This window comes from Plutella xylostella, chromosome 10 (genome assembly GCF_932276165.1).
Source record: "Plutella xylostella chromosome 10, ilPluXylo3.1, whole genome shotgun sequence".
Taxonomy (NCBI): Eukaryota; Metazoa; Arthropoda; class Insecta; order Lepidoptera; family Plutellidae; genus Plutella; species Plutella xylostella.
In genome coordinates this window covers 9,158,530-9,174,655 of record NC_063990.1, presented here as the reverse complement: position 1 = coordinate 9,174,655, position 16,126 = coordinate 9,158,530, and the positions used below count along the sequence as shown (strand labels likewise).

General features: G+C 37.0%; 1 protein-coding gene across 1 annotated transcript in view; it reads right to left on the bottom strand.

Annotated features, from left to right (window-relative positions):
* Positions 1 to 626: 626 nt before the first annotated feature.
* Positions 627 to 16,126, bottom strand: part of LOC105392512 — a 59,524-nt gene continuing 44,024 nt past the window's right edge. Inside the window, exons 4-9 of the mRNA XM_038117539.2 lie at positions 12,868 to 12,976; positions 11,021 to 11,103; positions 8,668 to 8,804; positions 8,029 to 8,209; positions 2,734 to 2,885; positions 627 to 772 (exon numbers count right to left, since the gene is read on the bottom strand). Of these exons, the coding sequence (XP_037973467.2) occupies positions 660 to 772; positions 2,734 to 2,885; positions 8,029 to 8,209; positions 8,668 to 8,804; positions 11,021 to 11,103; positions 12,868 to 12,976 (775 nt within the window). The 3' untranslated portion in view covers positions 627 to 659. The remainder of the gene's footprint in view (positions 773 to 2,733; positions 2,886 to 8,028; positions 8,210 to 8,667; positions 8,805 to 11,020; positions 11,104 to 12,867; positions 12,977 to 16,126) is intronic.

The window sequence follows — 16,126 nt, the reverse complement described above, 5'->3', positions numbered from 1 at the left end:
GAGTGAAAGAAGGACATGTGTGATTATTTGGAACCTGGCTAAAAGTGAATGGTACAACATCGTTCGTTCAATGTATCTATAAACATAAATGTTTGCACGTATAAACAACCTAGCTTCATGCCGATAATAATACCTTATGTACCTAGTTTTGAGCATCGTATCTTATTCAATAGAGATCCAAATATCAAATAACTGGTTGATACCGGGTTTATGTAGGCCCTCATGAATATGCAGTAGGTATCCGTTATTCGCTCTTCAAAAGCTACGATGATGTTTACCTTCGGAAATTTTGCTCCAATAAGTTTTATGAATAAAATTTACGCAGATGAGCTTATTTTGATGAATAAATTGGTTGAGAACCGCATTGATAGATGGTTATTGGAAAAGGAAACTACGCAGTTTCGAAATATCGGAAGTATGCTATTAGAAAAAATTAAAAACCACTGAAAAATCTGAAAAAGTTTCCTGGTACAACAAATTATTATTGGGACAGACAAATAGTCATAAATAATCCGTTAGGTGTTAAAAATTACTGACAGTACTTACTCATTATATTCTATTTAAAAAAAAAAACACTTTTAAATTTAATATCCTTGAAAGGGAAGATTGTTAAATAAAACCACTTCTACAAATATGAACAGTTTAATCCGTAAATAAACCTACGTCCACATCGCGCCGAGCATGATTAGCGCGACGAGCAAGTTCGCCGCGAGCAGATTCGCGTCGAGCGCCACAGTGGCGCCCCCTTGGTGCAGCTCGGCCAAACTCTCGCCTGAAACAAATGAAACTCCATTAAACTCATAAGTAAATTTGGTTGTAAGTTCACGCTAACAACGTACGAGCCAGAGTGTGCTTCCAACCTCCTTAGGCGGTAAATGCATACATGGACAACACTTGGTAATTTTGTATGATATCGCCGAGTCAAATGTTCAGATAAAAAGGTCATAGTTTTGTTTTGGTGGAGTCAGATGCAGCAGAATCCTTATTAAATCATTATGCACTTTAGAGGCTGCTATACAGGGTGTTGCAAAAAGGGTATACTAAGCCGAAACCTACATGTGCAGCATGGTATATCTAAGCCCGAAACTGAAATCAGAATTTGAAAATTCGCGAAGAAAAAAATTCATTTCCCATAGAAACTTTGTTGGTCACGTGACTTTTACTATGGAAAAAAAAAAATTTTTTCGCGAATTTCCAAATTCTGATTTCAGTTTCGGGCTTAGATATACCATGCTGCACATGTAGGTTTCGGCTTAGTATACCAATTTTGCAACACCCTCTATATAAGTAGGTGCTAGTTGATTGACTGATGAGTGATGAGATTCCATGACGGACTCTGATTACGCTGATTACATACAATCGTGTATGTGTGTTGGTCTTTACAGTATCGGGGCAGTGTCTGATAAGAGAATAGATTAGTGTTCAATTTGAGCGCTTTTGAATGCCCAACGGATGAATAGAATGATAAATTAGTATCGGAATTGTATCAGTCTGATTGACTGCGCGCCGGTCTGAATAAAATCGATCTAATTCGATTTTAACGTACGTATCTAAAGATAAATGGTTATTACATTTTACCCGCTTACCAAGACATGAAATTACTAGTAGTCAAGTGAGTATATGTTTGATTTCAAAAATGCTAGATAGTGCATCTAAGCTCATTGTCTTTCTCAAATTATATTTACTTTATGAACCCTGGGGTCCACATTGAAACGTAAAGGCATGTATTTTTTTATTGTCACTTATATTATAATGTAAACACTTGGTAATTTTGTACACGGTACTTTGCATTTATGATGATAGTTCCCGGAACTGCCCAGGGCTTTGTATCCTTTACCCACTACCCACTTCAACATTTCAAGACTCTCCATTTACTTTCTACTTGACATTATCAAAGGTATTGAATTTGCTTCCAATTATCAATCCAAATAAGGCGGTACGTGAGTAATAATACCCTTTAATCTTGTAGGGACAGGGACGCTTATCCCGAAAACCCAATTAATTATAAAATATATGTCATTGTATCCGTGACGGTATTGGAATCGGAAATGGATGCGTATTCAATTCGGAAAATTACGTAAAGGAAAATAAAATTGGAATGCGGAATACATGTAATTTCCTACTTATACGATTCTTTGCATGATTACTTGCCTATAATTATTTTTTGATGAATTGAATTGAGCATCTGGTTCACACTCATGAACATTGTAAGATATACCGACCTAGATATACAGTTCTGTTCTGTTACACAGGGTGTTGCAAAAAGAATACCAAGTCGGTATGGGGTGAGTGATGAACAACTTTTGTCCTAAGACTTTTAAATGTTAATGTGACCACTTGTAACAAATAAGCAAAACCAAAAGTTTAGAATGGTGAATAATACCCTTATTACTCCTATCGACTAGAGTGGCGAAATAGTATCCTAGTAGCAATTGAACGAGTGCTCGGCCGAGGATACTGTCTCGCCATTTTACTCGGTACGTGTCAGTCAGGGTGTACTGATGAAACCTTTAATAAGCTCTCTCACATCAGATATACAGGTTCGAATTCCGGCGCTGACATGTACCAATAAGTTCTTTTTTATTCATAAACGACGATACGGCTATTACGTGAGTACAAACTTACTGCCAAAAGTGGATGATTCAGTCACCTCACTCGTCACCCCTGACTAACCCTTCGGGGTTTACAGTCGTGAGCATAATAATTATGTAACTATGTAGGTATGTTATGTACCTTTAATAACGTGCAGCACGACGGCGGCGGGCGGCAGCGGCACGGGCGGGCGGTGCTGCACGCGGCACGTGTACCGCCCCGCGTCCGCCGCACGCACGCGCGCCACGCGCAGGACTGACTCCGCGCCGTTCTCGCCGAACTCTGTGCGGACGCTGCGTGAGAAGAAATATGTGATTGATTTGTAAACATTAAACACAAAACGCTTTAAACATTGTTTAAAATGAAATTTGACAGTTACAGTGGTAAATATTATAATTTATATTAAGGGCCCGTACAGGGTGACGTGCCGCGGCAAATTTGGGTTTTCAATGCTCTTCACACAGCACACGCAGTGACACGCACACATGTAAGTTTGCACAGTGGGTCGATAAACTTTTACTCGCCAACTTTATTGACAATTATTTTCAAAAAAAAAAAAACAAAAACACGCACTCACGCCTTGTACTAATGTACTCCCTTGCGGGGTAGGCAGAGGTGCATTGCTGCACCCACTTTTCGCCAGAGTGTTATGTTAGTCCCAATGTAATAGGGGGCGGGCCTATTGCCATTTTACGGGCACATCCAAGACCCGAGAACAAATATCTGTGTTTAAACAAATATCTGCCCCAGCCGGGGATCGAACCCGGGACCATCGGCTCAGTAGTCAGGGTCACTAACCACTACGCCATTCGGTCGTCTCAATTATTTTCAAGTACTTACATTTTGGGTGATTACGAGTACCCTAAGTAAGTATAATTTTTACTTACACTGGTAGGCACCAGGAAAGAGTAGAAATTAATAGGGGTGCCACTTTACTCTATACTCGGAACCCGATTAGCTTTCTCAAAAAAATGTGGTATTTACTTGTAGAAAGGTAACTACAAGTATTAAAGTGTAGATAATAAGTTTCGGGCATACTCCAGCCAACTGAACCCCGACGACAAAGCAAAGTAAATACATAGTGTCGCAAAAGGGCTATACTAAGCCAAAAGGGGATGACTCAAGGGGTCATTCTGAACAACTTTTGTTCTACGCGATTTGCAAATTCGCGAAAAAAAATATTCGTTTTCCATGGTAAAAAGTCCCATGTCCAACAAAGTTTCTATGAAAAAGGTTTTTTTTTGTTAATTTCCAAAACTCGTAGAGCAAAAGTTCAGAATGACCCCCTGTCTTACTCCTTTTTACCCGACTGCCGAAGGAGGAGGGTAATGTTTTTTGATTGTATGTATGTATGTTTGTCTGTTTCTTTGTTCCCTCCTGTAGCCTAAACGGCTTGATAGATTTTGATGTATGAGGTATTGTTAGAAGCGTATTGATGGCGCGATGGTTATAGGCTATGTGACGTTCCATTAAAATGTACATAGCGCTCTCTAGAGGACATAACGTGATGATCGAAAAAATAATAATTCAACTTTGCCGTGTAAGGTATCAAATGAAAGGGCTTGATTTTCACATTACAAAAATATGCATATTGAAGGTATTTAAATAACAACACCAAAAATTTTGAAATAAAAAATGATCATGAACTACTGACGTAAAATTTCATAAAATAAAAACAACTAAAAAGTTACAAATAAAAAAATACAATTATAAACAAACGAAAAACCCGACTGTACGCTAAAAACATGAAAACAAGTCCCAATGTTAATGGAAAGTATCGCAGGCGGGGACCAACTTGACCGCCACTCAAGGCCGTTTTCTAAGTAACATTCAGCTAAATGGTGAACCCTCTGCTGGTCCCCGCCTACGATACTTTCAATTAACATTGGGACTTGTTTTCATCCTTTTAGCGTGCAGTCGGGTTTTTTGTTTGTTTATAATTTGTTTAGTACTATATACCGCTTTTTAAATACCTGTAAGTACATTTTTTGGTAGCAGCATAATATTTTTACTTAATTTTAGGGTTTCGAACGTCAAAAGAAAAAAAAGCAACCGTTATAGGATCTCTTTGTTGTCCGTCTGTCTGACTGACTGTCTGTCACCGCCCTTTTTCTCAGAAACGGGTAAAGATATCAAGCTGATATTTCGCATAGATGGGGAGTACCCCAAAAAAAAAATTATGGTACTCCCTGTCCCACACAAGTAAATTGGGACTTATATTTTTTCTAGTTATTTTGATGTGTATCCTTTTTTTCTTTGTTGTTTTGTATAAGTATGTGTTTATTTTCTTTAAATCTGTATTTTTTTTGTTGTTGCTGTCTATGTGTCGAATAAATGTATCTTTATCTTCAAATCACGCCATCTATCGTTTGTTTTTTTTGTGGCTACTGTCTATAGAAGAAATTCCGTCATTGACAATTTTACGTTATTTTTTTTTTTTTTATTTATTTTATTTTTATTTTTACATTTTCGTGGAGAACCAACAGCATTTTGTTAATAAATAATTATTACTTATGAACACATAACAACTTGATGCCATTAACAGAATGAACTTAGTAAACCCAGTAAACCTAACACATCCAGAGGAAAAATAAAATCTCTTTCTCTCTCTCTGAAAAACATACTTAATAGCCTAAACTCGATGCTTTTAGCTATTAACATCTTTGAAATAAAATTGAGCCACCACCGTGTTACTGCCCTCATCAGATCCTCACGAGACCATACCGCAACCAGCACCAAGAGACTGTATTTTTGATCCCTAACCTAATGTTCGTGCGTATTGTCATCACTTAGATCCATTCGCTATATTCCTGCTCCTCATCAGACCTTTACGAGACTGTAATGTCACGAGAATATTGCACACTATCTAATTTAATTTAATGTATTGAATATACTGGAAGAATTATGCTTCCTCAATTTCAAATCAAATTATGTTGGTGTCATAAAAGTTGAAAAAGTGCAATGACAACCAATGTGCAGTGATTTTGTATCTGTACACGATAAGATCGCGAGCTGTCAGTGCTGCCTAAACCGACGTGACCCTTCTTTGGAGGCCAGCGGCCAACTGAGTCAAACGTCACTTGTGTTTATGATTTTATAACACAGAAAGCCGCCATAGATATTTGTATGAAGATTTGAGGGAAAAAAATTGCTCAAGTTTGGGATTAATTTACACAAAATAAGTTTGTGTTTATTAAAAAACAAGGTATTTAGCGCCTAGTCCAAGCCTTTAACTTTATAATATGATAAAAATCATATGAAAATTCTTAATAATTACGACACAGTTGTTACAATACGGGAGTGTGATTTTCTGGTTTTTCATCATATTCTGAATTTTATTTACAGTTATCCATAATCATTTACTTGAATTCGAATCATTCAGCACCTAGCTAGACTCTTCGGCTACCTGTGTGATTTTTTTCAAGGCTGTAGAGCATCATTTACTACATAATTCTATGACAATGCCAACCCTCGATTCCCTATTGCCGACCCTTAAACACAGTGTAAAATTTGGCGTAAAAACTTGCAAACTTATCTTGCAAAAAAATTTAGATGAAACATATTTTTGCAAGGAGTAAAATAGAGTCAGTAGATATAATACAATGGAAGAATTGTTAGGAATACTAGAGTCCTCATAAACTTAACTAACAATAAACATTCACAAAATAATTATGTGCAATTATCATGTCTTCCGTTGCATTAGATGTGACGTAAAGCATGTAAAAAACAACTTTTAATTAGTTTCTGGTTTTCATATATGTAAATGAGCCCAAAATAATGATGTTTGTTTCATTAAATATATTGTTGTTAGCTTTGGCATAATAGTCAATTATAAATAAACTGAATATAGCTAATTCATGGACTGTGAGTTTAACTAAAACATTTAATTTATAACAATGTGGCTAGACCACGCTTTGCTATTGGCATTACTAATTGGTCGGTAATGGGGGATAATGATTTTAGTTCCCAGAACATGTTCGGTAATGCGGTTCAATAAATTCACCACCAACCTCAATACACACACAATACAGTGTGTCTAATTCAGATCAGTTTCCGATAGTTTCAGCGAGGCTCTATAGTATAGACTATAATGTAATATCTTACATATTTTAATTCTATTTGTTTAAATGTGTAATTTTAATTAAGTTAGTTATAAGTATTTGTTGTGAATGTTAAATTCTATTTTGTATATATTTTTTGTACTACCTAACAATAATTGCGTGTTGGCCATAGCTGTTAAGCATTATTGTGTTTTTATAATAAATAAATAAATAAAAATAAAATAGCGATTTAAGTAATGGCTTTATTATATTTGATTATAAAAATACAGACATAGGATTAGGTCAGCGCCATTGTCTGTGCTTGACATATACCTAAGTATACCTACACATTAATAAAAGTTACGTCCATGACCTACAACAATCTTGACCCTACGGCAAAGCCGCGTTTTTATGACCCAATATTTTGCATTTTTTCCTAATAGGTTTTATAGTTTATGACGAAGCGTGTCGTAGATACTATATAGTTATGACAAACCATTTTAACAAAGGTTGTGGCGGATTCCTAACTTTCTACATATAATTATAATATATTCAATTTACCTTTGTACCTAGGGCCAATTTATGATTGTGAAATACCTACCAATACCGAATTTCACCTCTCAATAAATTTCAGAAAGAACAAAGAGGAAAAAAAGATTGATTTGTGCGGAACAAAAACGGTCGTGATTAATGAAGGAAACGAAACAACGTGCCTATTTTTGTAAGAAACAAATCTAAGAGGGAAATTAGATTTTTCCGAGAACACTTGGCTTAGCCCAGCGACAATTATCTGAGGCAAAAGTCTACTTATCCCTGAGTATCTCTGGCAATTACTTTAATGTGGCAATAAACTATTGCTTGGAGCTAAAATCTAAATCAGAAAGCTAATAGAGTTGAGTCTATTTTTAATTCCAAGTAGTTACTTATTTCGTTATTAGAATACATATTTTAATATTATGTAAGATGAAACAGCTATCTCAAAGTTCCACTTTATTTGTATTTGAAACGAAACACGAGTAGGTATTTGGCTATTTATGAAAGGTTGCTGAGTTGCGTTAGTGCTGCGTCTACTGAGTGGTAGGTACATTTAAATCCGAACAACATGAAAGATCTAGTGTTAAAACTTTAATGAATAATTTAATCCCTGAAAGGCAGGTAAGTGACTCGCAAGCGAAGCTCCCATACAACTTGCATCACAACCATACCTATTATTTTTTTTAACGAGTGGTTTCATCATTTTTGAGCACTTGAGAAGGTCGTTCCGGCGATACCACAACTGCGCAGGCCTCCTCTCCATGCACCCATAAGCACTTACAACTTATAAAATTAGGGACGATTATTCTGCCCCGTGTGTTATCAAAATTGAGAAGGCTTGCAACATACATCACAACCGTACCTAATACCGCCGCGGGTGGTATCATCATTGAGCAGGTCGTCCCGGCGGTACCACAGCAGCGCCGGCCCGCCCTCCATGCGCAGGCCGCGGACCTCACAGCGGAGCGCCACCGTGCTGCCCTCCTCGCAGACCTGCTCCGCCACCGCCGCGCCCAGGCCGTCCACGATGCGCACTGACACTTCTGCAGGAAGGAATAATAAAATTATTATAGGATTGTAGTAAAAGGGTCTGCGGACATGCGGCGATGGAGTGGGTGCCGAGCGACAGGCGCCGGCGGAGAGGCAGGCCATGACAGAGGTGACGGGACGACCTCGTCAAATATTTGCCGGATTGAGAAGTAGTGCCATTGGATCGGGATGAGTGGAAAAAATGTAGGTGATAATTTGGCGATGGTAGTATTAGATCAAGTGGACTAATATTGGCATAGATAGTAAAGGGTATTTAAATTTAAATAATGCTTTATTTAGAAAGACAAAGGTGTGGCTCCGCCACATAAGAATGGAAGGGAGTGTGCAGCGTAGATCGGAGCGGTTGCGCTTAGCGAAGAATAGAGTAGGTATGCAGAGCTGACCACCAACCTCTAGTAGTCAAGAGGCACTAGAAGAAGAAGAAGAAGAATGAATTATTTATTATTCTTACCAGGCACAAACAGAGCCACCCGGGCGGTCCGGGGCGGGTGCGCGGACAGCTGGCAGTCGTAGTTGGCTCCGTCCGACGGCCGCACGTTCCGCACCTCGAGCCGCCAGATGTCTGGCGGGATGAAGCGCGCTGAGTACCTGGAAGATAAGGGGATATTTGGTTACATTGAAGGGAATATCTATCTATACATTGTTGTATCACGACTGAAGGAGTGTGAAAGGTTTTGAATGTTGCGCATTTGGTAGAAGTTGAGTCGAACGGTCCAGAGCCTACGGTCTAATACGAGTTTTGTAATTTACGAAAACGAAAAAAGATTTGGTTTTCTTCTGTTATCTGCATACATACATCTGTCATAAGTTTCATGATAGTTACCCTAAAGACGATGATAGACGTAAAGTCCGCTGGACAACGTCTATAGACAGTTTGTGCCCGGTAGTACCTAGTAGTAAAATTTTATGTCTTTACTTGGAGGAGATCTATTTATTAGTGGATGATTGTTGTCTGACGATGATGGACAATTAGACCATAATGTTAATGTTTGTTTTATAAATTCAATGATTTGTTGATGATTATTGGTAACGACCATCCGACCCAATCAACCCAAAAAAATCAATAATGAATTTCTATCTTTAACCGTAGATAACTCTATGCCTTAAAAGCGCCACTGTGAAAACTCATCCATTTAGCATTAACCCTTCATAATGGACTAGGGTTAACAAGAGGCGACTTGTTAGCCCGTAAAAGCTCTGAATGCTCCATTAAAATCATCCCCCATATTTTTACTTAAAACTAGGACACGCGGAGTTAACCTAAAAATGTGCTAATGAAATTTTATCACCTTGACCTGCCGGAGATGGGCATTTTACGATAATACTTTAATACTGCTTACCCTCATTATAAAAGCAATCTATACTAATAATTAATTTATGGCTTTAATTAGATAAGATGAGAAAATTTCTCTTTGTGGTTTCTTGAGTTTTTCTGACTATACCATCGGCAAAGACCGTAGCGTGTATGTACCTACCTACTTATATAATATGTAATAGCTAGATGAGGAAGTGGACATCCGTATGACGATATGATATTTATTTATTTATTCATTATAAAAACACAATTATGCTTAACAGCTATAACATTGACATAATGTTTTCCTTCCCTAGTCCGCGGCCGCAGGCGGCTTGCATCACGCTTTGAGATAAATTTACTAGTCACCTAGAGACAGTCTGAGTAAAACAAACGTTCTAAAATCTAAGGCACATATCCACCATAATCAAAATCACCAGCTCGTAATCGTCTGTAGCTGGACGTAGGCCTTTCCTATATATCCACCAATCCACCATGCATAATCAATTTTATTTCAGTATTCTTGAAACTCTATTTTTATTCATCGTTACCTAAGGTTTAGGTAAGTATAACGGCTATTTATTCAAAGTGCTTTCTAACTTACGAATTACCGGCAATATCATGTAAATGTATGCTAGGATTTTAATAACTCTTAATTGGGTACCGAAAATACTGAAATACATTCATGAATATGTATTATTTCGAGAATTGAATACGATTTTTATTTAAATGAATTCAGTATTGAAGTACTGATCTTTACCGATAGGAATGAAACAATGACGAAAGATATAATATCTGAGAAATCTACTATTTTCCGTCTTTTAGATGTCTAAAAGTAGATCACTAAAAATATTACCAAACCGCAAAAAAGCTAAGGTACTTTGGCACACAATAAAGAACTCAAAAGACGCAAAAGCTTTGTGGAAAGGATACAATCAGTCAGATGAATGAATGAATGAGGGAGTGAGTGAAGTAGATCGGATAGTGACGCATATTAACCACGGTCGATTGAATCCGTGAAATGATGCGATCATTATGGGTCTTTTGCCTTGTACAAAGCAGATTCTTTTGGAAAGCTTCTTAGTAGGCAAATTTCTTGGGTAGGTTTTTAATATTGAGATAAATGGCTGTTATACAAGGCTAGTGCAGAAATAATTTGATATGTGGATAATTTATTTCAATGGGAAAAGAAGCTTGTAAGTTGTCTCTTAGTGTCCCTGAAAACTACAGGAAATATGCGGATGGCGTCGTTTTTTGGCTGTGGTATCTGGCCGGTGTGTGGGCACCCTGTACTACTATAACATTCTAGAGGTTGTTATAAAAGTGGTGTGCTGAGTCTGAGGATCATTCTGAATTACTGTAATACGATTTAAAAAAAGTGAGTACAAATATTATTCTACTGCCCATACTAAAAAGACACGAAACCATCAAACATTCGAATGCAAAAAATGAATCCCTAAGACACTCCTTTTTTGCGATACCTGTAGATATAATAAAATCCATAACCTACCTATCATCAGCGGTGTACTGCTGGGTGCCGGTGGTGAGGAGCTCCATCGGTTCTTCATCACTTTTCCGCCGAACCCAAGACACCTGGAACAAAGACGAAAATAACAATTTTATTTGTTTAATTGGATTTTTCCTCCCCCGCTGTTTACACGATTTGAAATGTGATCGGGAGTTTTGTTTTGAAATAATGATCCATTATTAGAATTTATTTTTATCGGAGTGAAATATGGCTTCTAGTTTTTCTCTTAGTTTTATTAATTAGCTTCGAGCAGATATACCTCTCTCGGCCCAGAATACAATAAAAACACCCAAGTATCGGAAGAAAAAAATTAACGGAATATATCTATCTTGAAACAATACATGGACCTGAAAAATGGCCCAGTGAAGTAAAACTTGAAGATCTTGCCAATTCCCCACCAGTTCCATAAACAAAAAATTTGTGTTTAAAAAAAAGTAATAGCAGAATCATCATCATCATCCTAGCCTATAGCAGTCCACTGCTGGACCTAGATCTTTCACAAAAAACGCCACCGAATTTGATTTATAGCTTTCCCATCCAATCATTACCAGTCACCATTCGCAATTTCATCACCCCATCTAGCCGGAGGGCGTCCGATACTACGTTTAACAGATTAGAGTTGCCCATGACTACGATACCAAAGCGCTGACTGACCACGAGTTCAGTTAGAGGAGGACTAGCCTACGCTAGGTACTCGTATATACGTAGATAAGTTATATTGACTATATAATTAACCCTAGAGTAGTCGCGCCTTTTTTTGTGACGCGAGTGCTCGCGTGGCGGCATTTTGCCGCCCATATTAAAATGTATTTTTTGGACACTTAATAATTACTAAAACTTATAAATGTATATAATTTTAATAAAATGAATTATATGGTATTAGAAAAAGTAATATTTATAGTTTTTATATGATAATTGTTCATTATATGAGCTATCGTTCATGCTTCGGGAAAAATTCTGATCTTTTAGGTATAAATTTGTCTTAAGCCACACAAAATCAATAAATCGCAAAATTATAAAAAAAATTTACGTTATCGAACATCTACAGCATTTATTGCAGCAACACAGCCCTGAAACATGAACACATAGTGTTCGTTGCACAGTAACTTTCTTCATGTATTGCACCCTTTTTTGACCTGCTATTTTTCTTATATGGATATAGTTATAGGCATGTACCCTCTCTTCTTCAGGGTGATTTTTGTTGGTCCAGTGGTACAAAACGGGGGATTTGTACCACCGGACCAATTAAAAATACTTATGTACTGTCCATATGTAAGATTTTATTGTTATACGTCGTGTAGTTATGGGCAGAGCTATTTTTTCCAGGTAAATTCATCGTAAAATTTACTCGTTAGTAAATTAACAAAGTTATATCATAAATCAAATGTAAACTGAAATAGATACATACCTACATTATATTTACATTATTATTACCAAAAAACACTGAAAAATTTACAATATTTCATAACATATGTTAAAAAAATAACTTTAATTTTACTGACGCGAGTGCTCGCGCGGTGAGGATTATGCCGCCCCGTGCGATACACTCTCTTCAATTCTCTCTTCCTGCTGTAAACCTGTGCACTCAATTTCTTCAAATTTACGTAACATGTAGGAGAAGACCGAGAGGGCAGCTACATAGGCGCTGGACCTTGAGGAGTGCATAGTTCACAAAATAATAAACACTATTTGCAGAGGGCGGCAAAATGCTCATAGCGCGAGCACTCTAGGGTTAACTACCTATGTGTCCCCTACATACTTACCTTATGGCCCGTGCCTTTCCCCGCGCAGTTATAATAATAATGTACCTACAGTGCAACGATACATACCAGTTTGTCGTGCAGGGCGTCGACCTTGCAGTCGAGGTGCGCCGTGGTGCCCACCAGGGCGCGCACCTCCGCCGCCGCCGCCGCGTAGATGCTGTTGCCCGTGCCTTGCCTGCGCAGTCATAATTACTTATTTATTTTTCAAGAAATACTTACAGCAAAGTAAATGGAAAGATACTAAGTTTATAAAAAAATAATAAGTTTTCACTTATTAACGCAATATTATAACAATGAACCCTGCCATGAGTATGCATATACAGTATACGTAACGACGCGTAGTTACTATTGCCCGTGCCTTGTCTGCGCAGTTATAAGAATAATCTTTATTTGCATACCTTAAAACAAAACTTAAATCTAACTTAAATAACAGAAATGCACAAATTGCGGTCTTATTGCTAAAAGCGATCTCTTCAAGATAACCATTGTAAAACATCCTGTATGGGTTAATAATGTAATTTAAAAACGGAAAATTTTTAATCGTTTATAAATCTGACTTCTCTCACGTAGTTGTCACTCTGAACAGGGTCAGGTTTCTTTGCTCAGACTGTATACGATAGCTGACCAGAAAGATGTGTGAGTTGGTATTTCATGTGTATTATCGATTCTATTCTGCGGCGCCAAGTATTTGTGTAAATTAAAACAACAGTTAGTAAAATTTCAGTCTACAAGCGTAAGCAATATTTTATGAAGTAAAATTAACTAAGCAGTTGAGATATTATGCATGTTATTGTTCCTTCAATCATTACTAAGGATATCACTTGAAGTTAATTACTTAATAATTTACTCGTGAAATAATTATTTATTAAAATATATATTAACTTAGTTTGAGAAGGAACAAGAAGGCGTCTGATTGGCCCGCTAACAAGGGTCCGCAGATAAACCACTCCTAATTGGCTGACTTCCATTAGCTCGCATTTGATCGTATCCGCACAGAGCAAGAGATGTAGTAAGTAATTATAATTATTACGATATACTTATTTATTTTATAATTAGGTTATTCCCGCGAGCTTGCTTTTATGTTTAGTAATTTTAGGATAAAAAATATCCAAATTTAGCGATAGAGATAGAACTTTGGTCATAGGGCTGACATTTTCCGTCTTATGTACTTCTAGCAAACATACATATAGTGCGACAAACTTATCTGTTCCGGTGAGAGCGAAATAAATTGATCCATATCTCATTATTTACTTATGAATTATGTATTGATATAGATTAGATGGGTTTATTGAAACCACAAGAGCGATTTACCACTACTTGCAAAATTAAAATCTTATAGAATGAAGAAATATTACACATTTACGTGAGCTGTCACCGGAACAGATAAGTTTGTGGCACTGTAATAATATACATAACTAAATATTTCCTTTTCAGGATTGACAAAGTGTCGAAAGCACAGAACACCACGGACTCGGCTGTACAGAGGAACAAATTAGTTTTCTCAACAAACCGCCAAGTCAAGTCACAGAAAGCATGAAAACGTTAAAATTGAATTGTCTCAACCAGCATTTTATTTTAACTCGACAAATAAGATTGAAGTAGTTTTACAACCCACTTAACTACTATGAAGTTACAGTCAAAGGAATTGTATTTAAATTCTTAAGATCCAGTTTAGCGCAATTCCACGCTGAAATTCAGGAACAAGAAGTCGCTCTCGACCTGATTTACAGCTGAAAATTGGAACTGATTACGTTACAGTTAAACTTGAGACAAAATATTTAAGAATGGAGGCAACGAGTGGTATACCAAACTCACAATATCATCGTATCGTAGTCTCAGGCCAATAAAATAAAAAAGTTCAAGTGAAATAAGGAACGGCAATGGCAGGTGGAACTTTTTCATTGCTCGCCAGTGTATTAAAGTGATGGAAACAGCGTAGTGTCTGTAAAGTCCGTTTTTTTATCTCAGATACTAAATTGACAGATTCTGGACGGTTCATCAACAGTCGATTGTCCAGCCAATATAATGATAATGTCACTTAATCAAGGGGGACAATCGCCTGTTGAAGAACCGTTCAGAATCTGTCAATTTAGTATCTGAGATTAAAAAACAGACTTTAGTGAGTTATTGCTGTGTTGTATTGTTGATAACATACGTAAATCAAGAACGTTGTCTTGTATATTTATGGTAAATTTTCTTCTCTGCCAGTGTAAACATAAAACATACTTATAAAATAAACGTATAATTCAAAGGGCGAAGATAAATCTCCGAAACATAATTGTAGGTGGAATAATAACGTTCTGGCTTACGCCATAAAATATGCCACACGCCGCTGTAGTCTTAACGATACAGGCTTGTACTTATCATAATAATATAACATCCAGCGTATTATTTTCTGAAGAACAACACATGTGTGTATTTCAGGCAGATTGGTGTGCGGTGTACCGTAACTTTTTTATGTTTACTGTAACTGAATATTTATGGAAAATATTTTTAGGACATTCTGTACAATCATATTTTTGTCGATCTCATATTTATATTTTTGGATAAAAAAATATACTTATAAAACGCCTCTTAGCAGCACTAGCATTACCATTCTTAGAAGGGTCAAGTTTAATTAAATAAGTATAAATCAAGTAAGTATTCTGGCTCACAAGAAAGACGCAAACCATGAATTTTAGTAAGTTGTGTATAAAAAAATTGTTATAAAAAAAATACATATATAAATACACCTATCTCACTCTTCCTTGCGAATAAAATCGCACATTCATATTTAAGTTATTCAAACCGGCTCGCCGCACGGCCGCAACAGCGCCGCTTCGTTACCCAGAATCCCTATGTTTGCAGACGGCCACCGCATCCGGGGGTACTCTATATTGACGAAAAACGAACGAACGAGAGCTGTCGTGCAATCGGCGCATATATCTATCATGGTGGGCTGATTTTCCGTATTTAGCCTCCAAGGTGGGCCATTATGTATGAAATGGGGTGACTAGCTATAAAGCCCCAGAAAGCCAGTAGACGGCCTAAGTTGCTTATGACTTACCGGAGGGACCCCAAAGATCAGAGGGTTTTTGATCGTCGCAATAGACACGTAAACGTTAAAATATAACAAGATAAAGTAGTGTATCGCGCAGCAGCGCTCTGAAACTTAGTTTTTCATCATATACAGTGTGTTGCAAAAAGAGTATACTAAGCCGAAACCAGCATGTGCAGCATGTTATATCGAAGCCCGAAACTGAAATAAAAAAAAAAGATTCGGGCTTAGATATAACATGTGCAGCATGTTATATCGAAGCCCGAAACTGAAATAAAAAAAAAAGAT